We start from the raw sequence: 18,051 nt of genomic DNA, 5'->3' as shown, positions 1-18,051 counted from the left end.
AAATATTTGATCAAGACACAGCTTTTACATTCCAAGTTGGAGAACATTCTAATGCCAGAATGGCACTTGTGAAGTATACCTGTAACTAGCTATTAAAAAAATATTACTACACATCTGCTACATGCTGGGCACTGATCTAGGTCTAAGAATAAAGAGTAAGACTTTTTTTTCATGGTAATATATATCTTTACTACTAAAAGGCCTTAAACAATATATTAAGCAGGAATTCTGTTTTGTTAATCCAGTTATCCTAAAAAGTACTTCATAGCAGTTACAGGAATATAATGTTCCAACCTTTCCTCAAGTACTTGACTTAGAAGAAAGCTTTTTAAAGGTATCCTTTGCAGTTAAAAAGAAGCTCCTGATAGAGTTTACAAGACTTGTTTGTAATGTCCACTTGTTTCCCAAAGTCACTTCATCAATTTCCACCTCCCACAAGGCATGCACGAGTTCCTATCAATTCACTCCCCCCTAGACTTAACATTTTGCTAACCTACCAAGAATAAAATGGTACCTTATAATTTTACTCTTAGTTTTCACAAAGTTAGTCACGAAGTTAAATACATCTTCATTTGCTTACTGCCTATGTGGGTTTCCCTCTAAGTGAAAATATGCCTATTTGTATTATTTTGTCAGGTTGTTTATTTCTTGATCACAGGAATATATTCTAAGATCATAATTTTTAGTTGAATTTGTGTTGCAAATATTTTCTCATATATACAGTCTTTTGACAAATAATATTTAATGGATTCAAATGAATCAATCCTTTCTTTTATGATTATCACTTTTTTGAGTCTTGAGATTGTTTCCTAAAGATTTTCCCTCATATTAGAAAGATAGTGTTTTTCCTTTGACATCTAAATAATCTATCTAGGGCAGCCTGGGTGGGTCAGCAGTTTAGCACTGCCTTCAGCCCAGGTCGTGATCCTGGAGACCCAGGATTGAGTCCCACACTGGGCTCCCTGCTTCTTCCTCTGCCTGTATCTCTGCCTCTCTCTCTGTCTCTCATGAATAAATAAATAAAACCTTTAAAAAAATCTATCTGGACTTAATTTTTATATACTATTTGGAGAATTTTTTTCTACATTGATAATAAATTGTCCTACCTTTAATTCAATCCCTTCTTTCATCTGGAATCTCTTAATGCACCCCTGGCCAAGAGCTTTGCATTGTCCCAAGGGCTGTGTTTCTATTTCTGTACCAGTAACATACTGTAAGTTACTTTTAGCTTATATTAAAATTTCACATTAGGATGCCTGGGTGGCTCAGCGGTTTAGCGCCTGCCTTTGGCCCAGGGTGTGATCCTGGGGTCTTGGGATTGAGTTCAGCAACATGGCCAACTAATTATTTCTAATAATTTGTCTATAGATTCTTTGGAGCTTTTCAAACTATATGCAAACAAGTTTTGTTTCTTCTTAATCAACTCTTACTCCTGAATTTTGTCTTATTGTGCTGGCCAGGAACTTCATTACAACACCAAATTGAAGCAGCAATCTCCTTCACACTATCATTTCAGAGAGTTGATTTATAACTTTTATCATTAAAAATAATGCTTGTATCGAGGCATGTAGGTGGCTCTGTTGGTTGGGTGTCTGCCTTCAGCTGGGGTCCTCATCTCAAGGTCCTGGGATCAAGGCCTTAGTCAGGTTCAATGGGGGTCTGCTTCTCCCTCTCCCTCCAACTCATGCATGCACTCCCTCAAATAAAAAAATCTTTAAAAAATAACTTAGGGGCCCCTTCGTGGCTCAGTGGTTGAGCATGTGCCTTTGGCTCAGGTCATGATCCCAGGGTCCTGGGATCCAGTCCTGCATAGGGCTCCCCACAGGGAGCTTCTCCCTCTGCCCCTCTGTGTCTCTCATGAATAAAGAAAATCTTTAAAAAAATAAATTAATAAAAGAATGCTTATATTAAGTATATGAATGGCAAACAGTGGAAGTTTCTGCCTGTTGGAGTGGGACTATACAGATAAGCACGGGGAGGAGGCTAGAATGATCCGTGTACTAATGGAGTAGAGCTGGAGACACTAGTATGAATTCACATTTAGCTTAATATAGATAAGGATGGATACTGAAATGTTTATAAATTTGTACACATATACAGATTAGTATAAAATATATTCTTTGCTCTATTAGTTAAGAGAGCCTAAAAGAAATGATACCACTGCATGCCAAACATTCAAATCTTGATTTCTAAAGCCATTCTTTAATAAAAGGAACCAAGGCTCCTTGGAGAAAAGTCTGATTCTACAGCAGGAAATAACATGATGAGCCTGGAACATCTAGTACCAGAAAGCAAGGTATTACTCCCTAAACATCCTCCCCCCCATTGATGGCATTGATGTCTAAGAGCACAGACCCAAAATAAAGAATTCCCAGTAGCCAAAACTGAGCAACAAACATACTACTGGATTTAACCTGAAAAATATATTTAATGACTGCATACTGATATAAATGATGAATAAATCAATAAATAGGTGAGAAAAATTTTCCAGGCAGAAGAACTCTATGTAGACACTATGCTCTCAAGAAAACAAACACAGCTCCCACTCCTTAGGTGTGAGATGCACACAATGACTTCCTTCCGAAGTGTACAATACAATATAGAAAGGGGAGCATGGCAGCCCAGGTGGCTCAGCAGTTTAGTCCTGCCTTCAGCCCAGGGTGTGATCCTGGAGACCCAGGATCAAGTCCTGCGTTGGGCTCCCTGTATGGAGCCTGCTTCTCCCTCTGCCTGTCTCTGCCATTCTGTGTCTCTCATGGATAAATAAATAAAATCTTAAAAAAAAAGGGGGGGGGGAGCAGAGTTAACTTTACAGTGGAGAAGCCTGGCAAACACTACCTTAGTTAAATGATCAAGGCCAACGTTAAGTTATAAACCACATCAATACTTCAATAATATATTTACTCTTCATATGATGTCATGAAAATGGCAATTTACCTACCTGTGTGATTTCCCTTCCAATAGCTCATGACAGTGTTAACAGACACAAAAAAATTTCCCATAGTAAAGCATCTTAACAAAATACCTGACTAGCACTCCTCAAAATTATCAGGTCATCAAAAAGGAGGAAAGTCTGAAAAAGTATCACAGCCAAAGGAGGCCTAAGGCCTAAAGAGACCTGACCCAACTAACGGTAATGTGGTACCCTGGAACAAAAAAGGGACACTAGGTAAAAACGAAAGATCTCTGAATAAACCATGGACTTCAGTTAACAAAAAAGGATCAACAGTGGTTCATTAATTACTACGTATGTATCATACTAACACAAGAAACAATGGGGGAACTCTGTACCTCCTCAATTTTGCTGAAAATCTTAAATTTCTAAAAAGTAAAATCTGTTAAAAAGAAAAAGTTTACCACTTAAAGTTTGTAAGTATGTTTTTTGTGAAATTTCACTGTTATACCATTATTATATGTGTACTTTTCTGAGTACATATACATTATACCTCAATCAATAAGGAAATCAGTGTTGGTTGTAGGTTTGTAAAGATATCTTTTACCAGGTTGATAAAATTTTAATTCACTAAGAATTTGTCATGAAATGATGTTTGCTAAATTTTGTCAGATGCTTTTTCTACATCTTGATTATATAGTTTCTCTCCCTCTTTTTATAAAGATTTGTATTTATTCATGAGACAGAGAGAGAGAGAGAGAGAGAGAGAGAGAGAGAGAGAGAGAGGCAGAGACATAGGCAGAGGGAGAAGCAGGCTCCATGCAGGGAGCCTAGATGTGGGACTCGATCCTGGGTCTCCAGGATCCAGTCCTGGGCTGACGGCAGTGCTAAACTGCTGAGCCACCTGGGCTGCCCCCTCTTTAATTTCTTAATGAAGTGAAAGACCTTTATTAAACTGTGCTTATATTCTTGGAATAAATACAACCTGGTCATGGCACACCTTCTGTTTTACAAAATTCTAGATTTGTATGCTACTATTTTGCACAAGACTTTTGCATCTACATTTATAAATAAGAATGTCTTGAGGGTCTCTGGGTGGCTAAGTCAGTTCAGCATCTAACTCTTGATTTTGTCTCAGGGTCGTGATCTTAGAGTCATGAGACTGAGCCCTATGTCGGGCTCTGAGCTCTGCAGGGAATCTGCTTCTCTCTCTTTCCCCGTTGAGGCCCTCCCCACACTCTTACAAGAATGTGGACACACTAAAACAAATAAAGCTTAAAAAAAAAAAAGGCTTAAAATTCTGTTACTCCATAATGACCTTATGTGGTTTTGTTATCAAAGACATGACAGTCCTGTAAATGTAAACTAATATTCATTTAAAAAAAAAAATGTCTATGGGACAGTTTACTTAACATTATTTTGATCTAGTACTTTCAAGTTCAGTGGAGATCACCAGTAAATTCACCTAAGTTTGGTGCATCACTCAGAATTTAAAACACTGGGGATCCCTGGGTGGCGCAGCGGTTTGGCGCCTGCCTTTGGCCCAGGGCGCGAGCCTGGAGACCCGGGATCGAATCCCACATCGGGCTCCCGGTGCATGGAGCCTGCTTCTCCCTCTGCCTGTGTCTCTGCGTCTCTGCCTCTCTCTCTCTCACTGTGTGCCTATCATAAATAAAAATTAAAAAAAAAAAAAAAAAAAAAAGAATTTAAAACACTGGTTAAATTCCCCTAAGGCATAGTACTATTGAGGCTTTCTATTTCTTTGAGTCAGTTTTTTTCACAGTGAATTTATCCAATAGTGCCTGAGTAGCAAGCAGTCAGTTAAGGATCTGACTCTCAGTTTTGGTCCAGATGGTAATTTCACAAGTAGTGAGACCGACCCCCTTACTGGGCTCCATGCTCAGCATGGAGTCTGCTTGAGATTTTCTCCCTCTGTCCCTCCTCACTGTGCTCTTTTTTTTTTTAATGAATTTATCCAGATCATTAAAAATTTCTGTATACCAGCATGGTCTTTTTATTATCATCCTTTTGTTATTTACTATTACGTAAATCTGTCCTGAGATTATTTTTTTTTTTTAATTTTTATTTATTTATGATAGTCACAGAGAGAGAGAGAGAGAGGCAGAGACACAGGCAGAGGGAGAAGCAGGCTCCATGCACCGGGAGCCTGACGTGGGATTCGATCCCGGGTCTCCAGGATCGCACCCTGGGCCAAAGGCAGGCGCCAAACCGCTGCGCCACCCAGGGATCCCTCTGTCCTGAGATTATATTCCTCATTTAGTTATTTCTCTCTCCTTGTCATGACTGAACTCAAAGAAGTATTTTTCCCCCTTATCTCAATTACCTCCTTCCCACTAATTTCCTTGGAGTTTATCCTTTTTCCAATATAAATTGGGTCCTTAGCTCATTAAGGTTCATCTTTCTTTATGTGTATATGCCTAGAACTTTTCTATCAACTGCCATATTCAATGCATCCAAGTTTCACATGTATTATTTTCATTATCATTACAAAATATTTTTAATTTCCACAATCTCGGTTTTAAAAAAAAGATTTTACTTATTTGAAAGAGAGAGCACAAAGAAGTGGGGGTGGAGGGTCAGAGGGAGGGAGAGAGAGAGAGAGAGAGAGAGAGAAGCAGGCTCCCCACTAACAGGGCCCTGGGACACGCCCCAAGCTAAAGGTAGATGCTTAACTGACTGAGCCACCCAGGCACTCCCCCGTAATCTTTTTTTAACCAATGAGTTGCTGCTGTTTTTATAATTCCAAATACACAAATTTGTATTCCTTTAGTTACATGCCTGTCTCCAATATCAGGCTTCCTAAATAGTCTATGGTATGTTAACAGGCATGGATACAATGTTGGCTGAATTTAGCGCAAGAGATATCAAAAGAAAGCTACTGAAGTGTCTCTTTGCCATATTTAAAAGAATATTCCTCCTAAGTACAATCTCTCCAAAATATTTAAATAAAAATGACCCCATTTCCCATCGACAATACTGAAAATATGCCCAAAAATAGATACACTCTTACTTGAACAAATACTTTGCCCAAACGATGCAATGAATAGGTTCTGATGGTGTGTTACGAATTGTACAGCCAGGAAAAGTTCTCTGGGTAGGTTTGGGATGACATTCATAACACTCAGTTACACCCTGCAAAGTCAGGATATGAGAAAGTCATTTATCCCACACTGGTGGTTTCTCAACATTATAAAGTAAGATAATAAACATTCATTCATCTACTCTAACTGGATTTTATACTGTCAAGCATATTTTAAAATATCAGTGACTTCAAAATCCTTCCTTTACAGAGGAGAAACTGTAAGAAATGTGAATTGAATGAATCACAGTCACAGCTAAACCTAAGCCAGGATTCTTGACTCCTGGTCCAGTAAGCACCACTCACAAGCTAAAAAAAAAAAAAACCCAAAAAACAAAACAAAACAAAAAAAAACCCAACTGCACCTGAATATCAATATGAAGTTTCCCTTAATCACACTAAACAAAAGAAAAACTACTAAAAGACAAATAACAGCTTTTTTTTTTTACAATAGCTTTCTAACCAATTATCTCTCAAAGGTGTGAACCTCAGTTATTTAAATATTATTCATAGCCTTACCTTATAATCTCCTAAAAATTAAGAAAGCTAAAAATAATTATTCATTTCAAGAACCACCTATGTATACAGAAAAATCCTAGATTACCACCAAATAAAATCTTCATTTTGTTGAGCTAAGGTTACATTTTAATTTGCAATGTAAGGAATCTTTGGAACAAGTCTATGGCACCTAAGACAATTTTTCAAAACCATAAATGAATATTCCTCATTTCAGCAATTCTCAACCTCAGTCTTAATACATACTAGTACCTTAGGATCATGTTAATGAGCAATGTCTTTCTAATACTGGTTAAAGAACCAAAACCTAGAAATATTGTTTTAACATATGTAGCAGCAAATCCAGGACTTTCTCCATAGTACCATTTCTAGTATCTTTCACAGTAACTTTCTTGGGGGCAGCAGCCATACGACAAGCAGCCATCCGTCAAATCACAGTGGAAAAGAGAACTACTGCTGAACTTATGAACAGACTCTGAAGGACCCTAGTGATTTAAGTAAATTTAATACACACTGATATTTACAAAAGTCTTTGTAAAAGGATACTAAATAAGCTTCTAATAGTAGTATTTACCAGCTAAAAGGAAAGAAGCAGAGCCACAATTTTCAATATGGGTAAACTGCCAAGTAACAGACAAAAGTAGCAAATTTTAAGGAATGTAATCCAAGTTTTGGTTTCAAAACCTGCAAAATGATTCCTCATATGTAACTATGTTTAATTTCCTAAAAGAACTAAGAGGAAAAAGAGGACAACGTTGAATTTTGTAAAACTCCATTGTAAGTCTACAAGTATTCATTTGCTCTATTATTCTGTTTGAAATATTTCAGAAATACCCCAAAAATTTTCAAAGTACTCTTCAAAGATCTACTGAGTCCAGACTTCAGATAAAAAGTAATTTTGCAGAAGACTGTTTTATCATGTCAACTACAGCATGACATGCAGTCTCATAGCTACAAAGAATTTGTAAATGTAATTTTATTAAGCTTACCAGTCTAATAATTTTAATATATAAGCTACAGAAGCAAAATAGCACCAAGCTAAAAAATCTCTGCCCTATATTCTTTTCATTACTTTTATAGTATCTATGTTTTATCACAGTACAAAAATCCCTGTTTCTTGGATGCTGACCAGCCCATATCATATAAATTCAAAGTTTACTTCTTCCCTCCCTTGAGGTCCAAAAAAATTATTTGGGAAGTGAAAAAAACTTACTTTACCTTTTTGATGGTAGTTACTTGCCCAAGGTAACCAGCAGTTCCACTCTCAATAAGAGGAACATCAGCTGCCAGGCACATCCTATTAACATGGTTGCGAGCAGCTGAAAGAAAAATACTAGTTAGCAGTGTTTTTGTTTTTAAAGAGTTTATTTACTCATGAAAGTCAGAGAGAGAGAGACGCAGAGACACAGGCAGACGGAGAAGCAGGCTCCTCACAGGGAGCCCAATGCGGGACCCGATCCCGGGACTCTGGGATCACGCCCTGAACCAAAGGCAAACACTCAATAGCTGAGCCACCCAGGTGTCCCTAGTTAGCAGTAATTTACGGGGGGAAAAAAAAAAACAATTACCTTTAGTTAGGATAACATTTACCCGAACTATTGTTTTTTTTTATTTCAATGCAATTTTCTTATAGCTATGACCAGAGTAAATAAAACTGCTATATTTAAGAGACATTCACTAGCAAAATTTCAAACATAATTTATAGCACAAATTTACTCCACTGGAAAGTACCCCTATAAATAATTTTTAAATCCCAAAGTGTCGCCTTTTTCTTCTATTGCTGTGCCTACTCTGTTAATCTTAGCTAAAGCATTGTTTCAATGTGTTTTGAGTTCTTACTATTATTCTAAAAAAATTAGCAGGTAACATATAGAAGTGAATGGAGAATACAGAACATCAACTTGGAACTATTAAGGCAGTTTAAGGCCAAGGGGAAGAAAAAGGAGTCTAGTTAAAAGTCATTCTGGGAGGTGTGGGTGGCTCAGTCAGTTGAGTACCCCACTCTTGGTTTTGGCTCAGGTCACAATCTCAGGGTCTTGGTATCTGGCCTGTGTGTCAGCTCCACGCTCAGGGTTCTCCTTGCTCAGGGTCAGCTTGAGATTCTCTCTGCCACTGCTCCCACTCACTTACTCTCTCAAGTAAATAAATAAAACTTAAAAAAAAAAAAAAAAAAAAAAAAGGTAACTCTGACCCTTCCTCATGCTACTTTGTGTTTATTCTTTGGTATTTCTGGCTCAAAATTGTTACAAATCACTCCACAGATGTTTCCCATGCAGAACAATGCCTGGCTATATAACACTTGATTTTAAGAAACATCACCCACTATTTGTGAAAAGCTTAAATGATCTAATAATGTGTACGTCTAAACAGAATCCAGTCTGTTATCCTGGCACACGAGCTATACCTAAAATAATTCAAGATCCATGGCATCTACATGAACTTTGACATCCCGTTGCCTCAATCTCAAAACAGTGGTTTTACAGCCCTGATTGCACTTTAGAATTATGTGGGAATCTTGGGAAAAAAAGATGTTCAGGCCCCATTCAGAGACTGACTTAACTGGTTTTGAGATGAGATGTAGGCACTGATATTTCTTAGATCGCCATGTAAATGAAGGAAGTCACACTGCTTAAGTGATGGGATACTCTGAAACAAGCACACACCCACATATCATATGTAGTCACCCTCTTTAGTGATTTTAACAACTTCTATATTCACACCTTTTGGTAGAACAAGCAGAGTAAATGATAGCTAAATTCCTGCCTGAAACCAGTTCTAGTTAAAGTTACAATCAACTGGTAAATTTTAAAGCTAACCTTACTTCCCTCTACATGAAACTCATTAGGACATACTTTAAACGCTACAAGTGGAAAACAGCCTTGTTTTGGAGGAAGGGAAATACTTAGAAATTAAATGTATTAAAATAATCTCACCTCTGTTATCTAAAGCATTCATAACCAATATAAATTGTCGAAAAAATTCCACATTATAGTCAGGGCTACAAAATAAAACAAAACAAAACAATGTCACTAAAACAACTGGCCTTACACCTGATCTTCACAGAATACAGTATCCTAAAAAGCATATTAAAATAACAGTGCAAAAATAATTGATACTAGGGGTATAATAGGTTGGACTTTTTCCAAACACCATAGCAGATTTCAAAGAAATAATTTCCCCTTACTCCCTGTGACTAGGCATCCTTTCTGGCCAGCAATCTAGGGCCTAAGAGCAGGATCTCAAACTGGCAGAAAGATGGCATGACTTCACCAGTCCCACAGGCCTTTGCCAGGCAGCCTGGGAACATATAAAGAACACATTCCCAGGATCTGCCTGGCCTCTGACTTCACCTCACATGGTTAGGATCAGGCAGGGTTCAGGCCTCTAGGGTCCCTGCTTTTAGAAGCACTGGGAAAGCAACACAGGGCAAAGGGGTTACAGAGAGCTACAGGAAGGTTTGCAGAGCAAACATCCAGAGAATAAAAGAAACTAGAGATACAAATTTCCTGAGAAAGTAAAAGACTCTAATTGCAGACCTCAAACAAGAAGTTATTATTTTTAATACCACTTACTTGTAAGCTAGACAACAACTATAAAAGACAATTCAGACCCAGGGTTCCTTTGTCCCAACACTTCCAAAATTATGTATTTACTCTTTTTTTTTTTTTTTTTTTTTTTTGTATTTACTCTATCTTTACTGAAATCAGAGCGTATTTATATATGGCCCCCATCACAATTTCTAGTGTTATAGTACAGACGTCATAGTCCAAACAAATTATTTTGGGAAGGAATCGTTTAAACTGAAAAAGACCACAGATGCAATCAATCAGAATGAGAGCGATATATTTAGAAGTCTGAATTATCACATATAAGGATTTTTCATAGTTTAGTGTATCTTTATTTAAAACAAAAACATAAGGCCCTGTGTAAGTTTCAGTAACTTATTTAAAATATTAAAATATTTTGCCTCTAACTCATTTAAATCCGTTATATAAACTATTTATAAAAACTCTACTTAATTATGTGGGTACAAGCTATGACATTTTATCTAGAAAAATAATTTATGTTTTTATTTAAATCCCAGTTAGTTAACATACAGTATATTATTTAGTGACTCAACACTTACATACAACACAACACGTGGTGCTCATCACAGTGCCCTCCTTAATCCCCATCACTTATTTAATCCATCCCCATCCACCTCCCCTGATAACCAGCAGTTTCTTCTCTATAATTAGGATAGAAAAATCATTTTTATTTTTATTTTTTTATTTTTTGAAAAATCATTTTTAAAAGCAGAAGGACTTCAAACTCCTGGATCAAGTTAACAAAAATACCTTATACTTTCAAAGTTTAATTCACAAAACAACAGTTTTGCAACATAATAATTAGAACATACTTCATGATGCTGTCATGATAGGCTATGATATTAGCTTTCGGGTAAAACTGCAGTACACTTTCTTTGGCAACCTGGAAAAACAAACAACACTAAATTACTAATTTACTCAATTGCTACAATTCTCTGTATTTCAAGTTTATTTATGGATGACAAACTGTTTCATCTACTTACATATCTTATTTGTATTAAAAACTAAAGAAATATAAAAATGTGCATTTCAATGATTAAAATGATATATATTTATAAAATGAGAGCTGGCTCCTTCCCTTATACACATCTACATGAATAGCAAGCGTCAACAAGAATATAAAATGCAGTAACTGTCATTTATTCATTCAATAAACATTTACTGAGTATCTTCTTTGTGCCAGTATCTGTATGAAGCACTTAGTAAACCAAAGTAACGCTAATTAGTGTACATAAACAGAACTATGAACTATGATAAATGATACAGAGAAAAAGGAGAAGCTGTAGGGTGCCTGGCTGGCTCAGTCAGAAGAGCGGGCTACTCTTGATCTTGGGGTTTTGAGTTCCGGCCCCACGTTGTGTAGAGATTACTTAAATAAATAAAAATATCTTTAAAAAAAAAAGTAGAAATTGTATAAGAGGAAGGTCTGACTTAGTCTAGAAGGTTTATTTGGAGTGTATCTCTAGAGAAGGAAGCCAAATTTTGGAAACTAAAAAAGAGAACAGAGTGGGAGTTTGCCAAAAGGGTTGGGAGAAAAGCAAAGTAAAAAGATGTTTTTTAAGACTCTGATTCAAGATGGAACATTCAAGGCACTAAGGAAAAGCCAAGGTGGCTTAGAACCTCAGGGAAGGCTCTTTTTCTACAAGAGACAGGAGCAGAGGCTGTTGCTTCTCTTGCCCCCAAATACAGGAGCAGTCAACCTCTAGGAAACATTGGAACAAAGCTCACCCTAAGCAAACAATGCGAAATCTAAATATGAAGGGAATACCATTTACAGGACCTGGTAGAGCACATCTATTTCCTCAACACCCTACAACAGGAGGATGTAGTCTTTAGTACTTTATTCCACATCTTTTTATTTTTATTCTTCACAATCTCTTTTTACAGAGGCAGCTTCCCCCAATTCTCCCTCCTACTGAAGAGTCCCAATTAACCTGATACCATAAAGAGAAGATACACCAAAATGCACAAATATTAATGAATAAAGACAAAAAGTATAAGAAAAATAAAGTTACCTGGGCCTTTGATCTTCCAACATGTTTCTTTTGAAACAAAAATTGCCTGTTGAGGTTGCTGACATCGATAGTATCCAGATCAATCTACAAGTGCATAAACTCCAGATAAATCACAAATTTTCTAGTATGTTTGAGCAATACTACTATCTTCAGCATTCATAACCCAAACTCTTGCTCTTTGTCACATCAGCAGAGAAAATGCTTTTCACTTTCAACCAGCAATACCAAAATTGTCAAACTGATAAAAATAACAAACAACACATTAAAAAAAAAAAAGGACTTGGGACTTAATTGAAAAAAAAGTCAACAGCAGCCCGGGTGGCTCTGCAGTTTATCGCCGTCTTCGGCCCAGGGCTTGATCCCGGGTGCTGGGATCGAGTCCCATGTCGGGCTCCCTGCATGGAGCCTATTTTTCCCTCTGACTGTGTCTCTGCCTCTGTGTCTCTCATGAATAAATAAATAAAATCTTAAAAAAATAAAAATAAATGTAAAAAAGTCAGGATTTAATTTCAGAGATATTTTTCTCAGAAATATTTTAGAAAGGATGCATTTTTTGTTTGTTTGTTTAATCATCCTGGCAAGTATGTTTGGAAATTCCTTACATGGCATAAAATTATGTGTCTATTGAAAATGAATATATAACTCATTTATCTATCAATCTAATTAATTACTATCAAACCCAATATATTAATCTGACTTGTTTCTCTTAAATGATACTTGGCAGATTTACTGAATTTTTGCTGCTTTAGTTCAAGTCTTCATTCACGCACAACTCCATTTATTATAATCATTACCTAAGGGCTGCGAAAGGAAAGGTCTACACAAGGTTAAAGAAGTAGTGTCACCTTTTAACTACTACTAACTGCTGCTTAAAAATAAACATAACGGGGATTCCTGGGTGGCTCAGCGGTTGAGCGCCTCCCTTCCGCCCAGGGCCTGATCCTGGAGACCTGGGATCAAATCCCATATTGGGCTCCCTGCATGGAGCCTGCTTCTCCCTCTGCCTGTGTCTCTGTCTCTCTCTCTCATGAATAAATAAACAAACATAATGGAAGAAAACGACTAAAGACTTCATTCCACTCCAAACTTATATAGAGTAACCAAAACGTTCTTATCATGAAACATTTTAACAGTTTAGGTTATAATTTCTGAAAAAAAAAAAAAAAATCACTATATAACCACCTAAACATTTTCTACCTGCACTTTCCACGTTTATTACAAAAATTAAATCAAAAAAAAAAAAAAAATCAGCGTTTCTTTTTCAGGCGCCCAATCTACTGTCCTATTACAAAACGGTTCTTTTTAAACGTGTAGCAGCAGTTACCAGCTCAGGGCACAAATCCCATCTGGATCTGAGGTCCAGAACCGGATGGGAAGGCAGGCTACCCTTCTAACAGCCAAAGGAAAAATGTGTAAATTCTCCAGCCGGGTCCCCCATCCCCAAATCATTTCTTAGTTCAGTCTGTCACTTCTTTTTTTTTCCCCCCATTCCGTATTTCCACTACACCTTCAAGACGACTTAAACTCACATCCAGCCTCCTCGTTAACACCTCCAATTTCTTAAAAAAAAAAAAAAAAAAGTTCACATTTAATAGTATTTAAGATTACAGTCACTGGACAGGAGCGCCAAGAGTCCCGATCCTCACCAACGTCTTGGGGGACGTTTAGGGCTATCTACGGAGATAACAGGGACAGTCACGCGGATTATACCCACAGCAGAGGAGCGCCGGTCCCCAAGCAGTCCTGCCACTTGCTTCGCTAAGTTACTTAAAAAAAAAAAAAAAAAAAATGCTCCTAGAGCTCACTTTTCTTCTTCTTCTTCTTCTTTTTTTAAAACGGCGGGGGTGAGGGGGTGGGGGATGAAAATGGCGTTTGCAACCTTACGGGGGCAGCGAAGACAAGATGCGTTAAGGCAAGTTAACCGCTCAGAACTGCGTGGGGCTCGGGACGAGCGCTCCGCAGCCACCGGCTCCCGTGACCGCCGACACCAACGGTCACGACCCCACGACGCGCGCACCATCGCCCCCCGCGGGAGCCGGGCACGCGAGGCCGCTCCCCCAGCCCAGCGCCGCCGCTGCCCCCGGGGGGAGGGGGGAGGGGCGCCCGGAGGACCCCGGCCCGCGGCCTCCCGGCGTCCCGCGCGGCGCCGCGGGCGCCCACGACCCCGGGGCCTGCAGGCCCGCCGCCGCCCCGCCGCCGCCCCCCGCGCCCCGGCCCCCCGCGGGCGGCCCGCCATTCAGCCCGCGCGCACGCCGGGCCCTCACCAGGTCGATGTGAGAGAAGCCGGTGAGCACGAGGTTCTTGAGGAGCTCGCAGCCGATGCCGCCCGCGCCCACCACCAGCACCCGGCCCCCGGCCACGGCCTCGGCCAGCTCCCGGGGCAGCCCCCGCGACAGTGCCATGGCGGGACGACCACGAGCCGCGGCGGAGGCGGAGGCGCGAGAACTGAGCGGCGGCCGGAAGCAGGTGGGGGAAGGGCGGCCTGACTTCCGTTCCTGCGCACTGCGGCCGCCGTTGGCGCCGAGCGGGCGACGCCCGGGCCGCGCGGGGAGCCCCGGCCGCGTGTAGGATGGGCCCAGCGCGAAGCCCCGCTCGCGGCCGCGTCGGACCCGGCCTGGTGGCGGTGGTCGCCGACGCGCCAGGAGCCGCCGTCCGGCTTTGGGAACCCCAGCGGCCGGCTTTGTAAGCCCGGGGGGTTTGCACTCCCAGCCGAGGCTTCCGTGCGCGTTTGAAAATAGATGCCGCTGTATGTAAAGAGTTCTGGCAAATTAACAAGAGAGCAGATGTCACCCCCCCCCCCCCCCAACGAGGGAACACAGGCCAGGGATGTGAACAGGCACTCGCAAAGGAAATGCATATGACCAATAAACATTACAATGTGTAATCAAAGAATTGTAAAACCGTGCTTAAGTCCTTTTCACCTGTGAATCCAGCAAAAGAAAAAGTGTGGCATTCCGTGTGGTCAAAGGATAGGAAAACAAGCACTCCCGTAGCTATAGGTAAGGATTCTTTTTTTTTTTTTTCCAAGATTTTAATTTATTTATCCATGAGAGTGTAACAGGCAGAGGGAGAAGCAGGCTCCATGCAGGCAGCCGGAGGTGGGACTCATCCTGGGTCTCCAGGATCATGCCCTGGGCTGAAGGCAGCACCAAACCACTGAGCCACCCAGGTTGCCCATAGATAAGGATTCTGAAGCAAAGCTTTCCTAGAGGGTGTTAAAATATAAACTGAGGCATATTTTTAAAATGTGTTTATTGGAGCAAACCTCAATTCCAATTGAGCACCATTCAACCTAGGAGACAGAAAAGAGCTCTGAGGAGCGGTACAAAGACTTTCATGGCTGCAAGGGAGAAGGAGCAAGGAAGTCCTACAAGTATGGGGTCTGTTACTGCAAGGTTACTTTCCTTCTATCAGGTAATTACCTAACTTTAAAAAATTTTAAATATATATTTATTTACATAATCTCCACACACAATGTGGGGCTCAAACTCAACAACCCTGAGACCAAGAGTCACGCAATCTTCTGACTGATGCAGCCAGGTGCCCCTGATCAGGCAATTCCTGATTGACTGGTTTAAGATTCCATTTCTGGGAGAGCCTGAAACTGTAAGTAAGTCTGCTTGGTGATGTGAGACTTAGCCTAACCAACCCAATTTTGGGCTTGTCTTTTTTTTTTTTTTTTTTAATAAGAGTAATTTGGAAATATTCAAAAATCATCACAACATAATGCAATATAATGTTAAAAGATACAAAACTTTATATGATTAAATTTTGTAAAAACAAAAATATATTAAAAAGCAGTTAGGGGGATCCCTGCGTGGCGCAGTGGTTTGGCGCTTGCCTTTGGCCCAGGGCGCGATCCTGGAGACCCGGGATCGAGTCCCACATCGGGCTCCCGCTGCATGGAGCCTGTTTCTCCCTCTGCCTATGTCTCTGCCTCTCTCTCTCTGTCTCTCTGTGACTACCATAAATAAATAAAAATTAAAAAAATAAAAAATAAAAAAAAATAAAAAGCAGTTAGAAAGTCAGTTAACATTTTTCTGTATCTGTGTGTGGTTGAATTGTGGATAATTTTATTTCTTCTGTAGGCTTTTTTGTATTTCCAGATGCTCATGCTCCTCAAAGAAAATGTTACTTCTAAAAAAAAAAAAAAAAAAAATTATCCCAAATACTAAAGAGAAAGATAATTATGTAATGTGATAGAGGTACCTGTAAAAAAGAAAAGGCCAAAAATGGAGTCACTTGTGCTAAGCCCCAAACGAGCAAACCAAGAGATAATACCTAACCTAATTGCAATTTTGGCCTTTCCTAGGAGTGGAATTTTAAACCAGTCTGGAAATTCCCCATCAGCACTAGTGATTTCATCTGGCTGATAAGACCCTCATAGGAAGGTTAGGTAACTTCCTGCCCCACCATCCTTCTGCCTATAAACACTTCTATTTTGAACAACTCAGAACTTTCTACTTGCTAGATGGGATGCTGTCAGACTCATGAATCATTGACTAAAGCCAGTTAGATCTTTACACTCAGTTGAACAGTTGAACTTTGTTTTTTTAACATGCTAAATATTGCTACAACAGCAATCATCTCACAATATGTAAATGTATGAAGTTAACACATAGCACACTGTACACTTACACAATGTTATATATACAAAATATATTCAGTAAGAAAAAATTATTGGAAAAGGTAAAGAGAAAACAGGAAAATGCTTTTAGACTTCTGTGGTCTTTCTCATCAGCTGCATGGCTCACCACCCACATGCCAAGTTGGTCTGGTCCTTGCAGGAGTGCAGGAAGTGCACGGGAGGCACCCCTGCAAGTGGCTGCCGATGTTGCTTCCCTACACAGGGTTAGCTTTTACAAAGACCCCATCGTGGCAGTTAAATCTAAAGAAGACCCTTCCCAGGATGCTGATCTTACTTATCCCTCTAGACACTCAGTGAATGGGAACCACCTTTCCTTGCTTCTCTGCCTCACTTCTCTTCCCCTAGGCCAGGCTGGGCCAAAAATTACCTAATTTTGAGGGCTTTATCTTTTTCTTTGTGGATTTGTGTGTGTGAGTATAAAGTGTAAAATGCCTGCATGCCTTAACAAATTCAAATAGGATGCAAGTGCTGGAAGTGAAAGCTCTAAAGGCCCACCCATGCCTAATCCCACTCCTCAGGGCTCTTGATGGCCTTTGTCTTTTTATTTTTTTGTTTTTAAGTAATCACTACACCTTGTGTGGGGTTCAAACTCAACCCCAAGATGAGATAAAGACTCACATACTCTTCTGGCTGAGCCACCCAGGTGCATATCCCCTTTCCCCCCACACACCTCTTTCTTGATCTATGTCTCCTAAGTAAAAACAGGCAGTTTTTCTGTTTATTTTTATTTATTTATGATAGTCACAGAGAGAGAGAGAGAGGCAGAGACGCAGGCGGAGGGAGAAGCAGGCTCCATGCACCGGGAGCCCGATGTGGGATTCGATCCCGGGTCTCCAGGATCGCGCCCTGGGCCAAAGGCAGGCGCCAAACCGCTGAGCCACCCAGGGATCCCCAAGTTTTTCATTCATTCATTCATGCATTCAATTCCTTTGGTTTTATTTAAGTAATCTCTATACCCAATGTGGGGCTAGAACTCAAGAGCTTTTCTGACTGAGCCAGGCAGGCACCCCCGCAGTTTTACATTTGAATGGGTTCATGTTGGACTTACTTTCTCATTATCTTCTTTCCCTGACAATATTTAACAATGCTACCCTTGTTTGCTATGTGTTGCCTGATAACTTCTTGTGACCAGTCTGTGCACCCCACATCTCTCTTTTGTCTTTAGCTGAAGGTGGTATGTGATGTAATAGCTCGGGCCATTTTGAGAAGGTACTCGGTTTTGCTGGATATCTCCCATCTATATAGGAGGTATACATATACTTCTCTTTTTCTTCTGTCAATCTGTCTTTTCT

At 39.9% G+C, this 18,051-nt stretch overlaps 1 protein-coding gene across 4 annotated transcripts in view; it reads right to left on the bottom strand.

Annotated features, from left to right (window-relative positions):
• The window catches only part of UBA2 (ubiquitin like modifier activating enzyme 2), a 41,922-nt gene extending 27,194 nt beyond the window's left edge, over nt 1-14,728 (bottom strand). For 2 of the 4 annotated variants that reach the window (XR_012000083.1, XR_012000082.1), the window contains exons 1-6: nt 14,376-14,592; nt 12,112-12,195; nt 10,909-10,979; nt 9,443-9,507; nt 7,728-7,828; nt 5,925-6,046 (exon numbers count right to left, since the gene is read on the bottom strand). Coding sequence is in view for 2 of the 4 variants with exons in the window: in XM_026010152.2 (XP_025865937.1) it covers nt 5,925-6,046; nt 7,728-7,828; nt 9,443-9,507; nt 10,909-10,979; nt 12,112-12,195; nt 14,376-14,513 (581 nt within the window). In the remaining 2 variants the exon portion in view is untranslated. Of the gene's footprint in view, nt 1-5,924; nt 6,047-7,727; nt 7,829-9,442; nt 9,508-10,908; nt 10,980-12,111; nt 12,196-13,825; nt 13,878-14,375 lie in introns of all 4 variants that reach the window. The other 2 variants (XM_072750439.1, XM_026010152.2) reach the window with 2 other exon arrangements.
• Nucleotides 14,729-18,051: the final 3,323 nt, after the last annotated feature.

Source organism: Vulpes vulpes, chromosome 1 (assembly GCF_048418805.1).
Source record: "Vulpes vulpes isolate BD-2025 chromosome 1, VulVul3, whole genome shotgun sequence".
Taxonomy (NCBI): Eukaryota; Metazoa; Chordata; class Mammalia; order Carnivora; family Canidae; genus Vulpes; species Vulpes vulpes.
The sequence above is the reverse complement of the archived record's forward strand: the minus strand, read 5'-3'. Positions and strand labels throughout refer to the sequence as shown.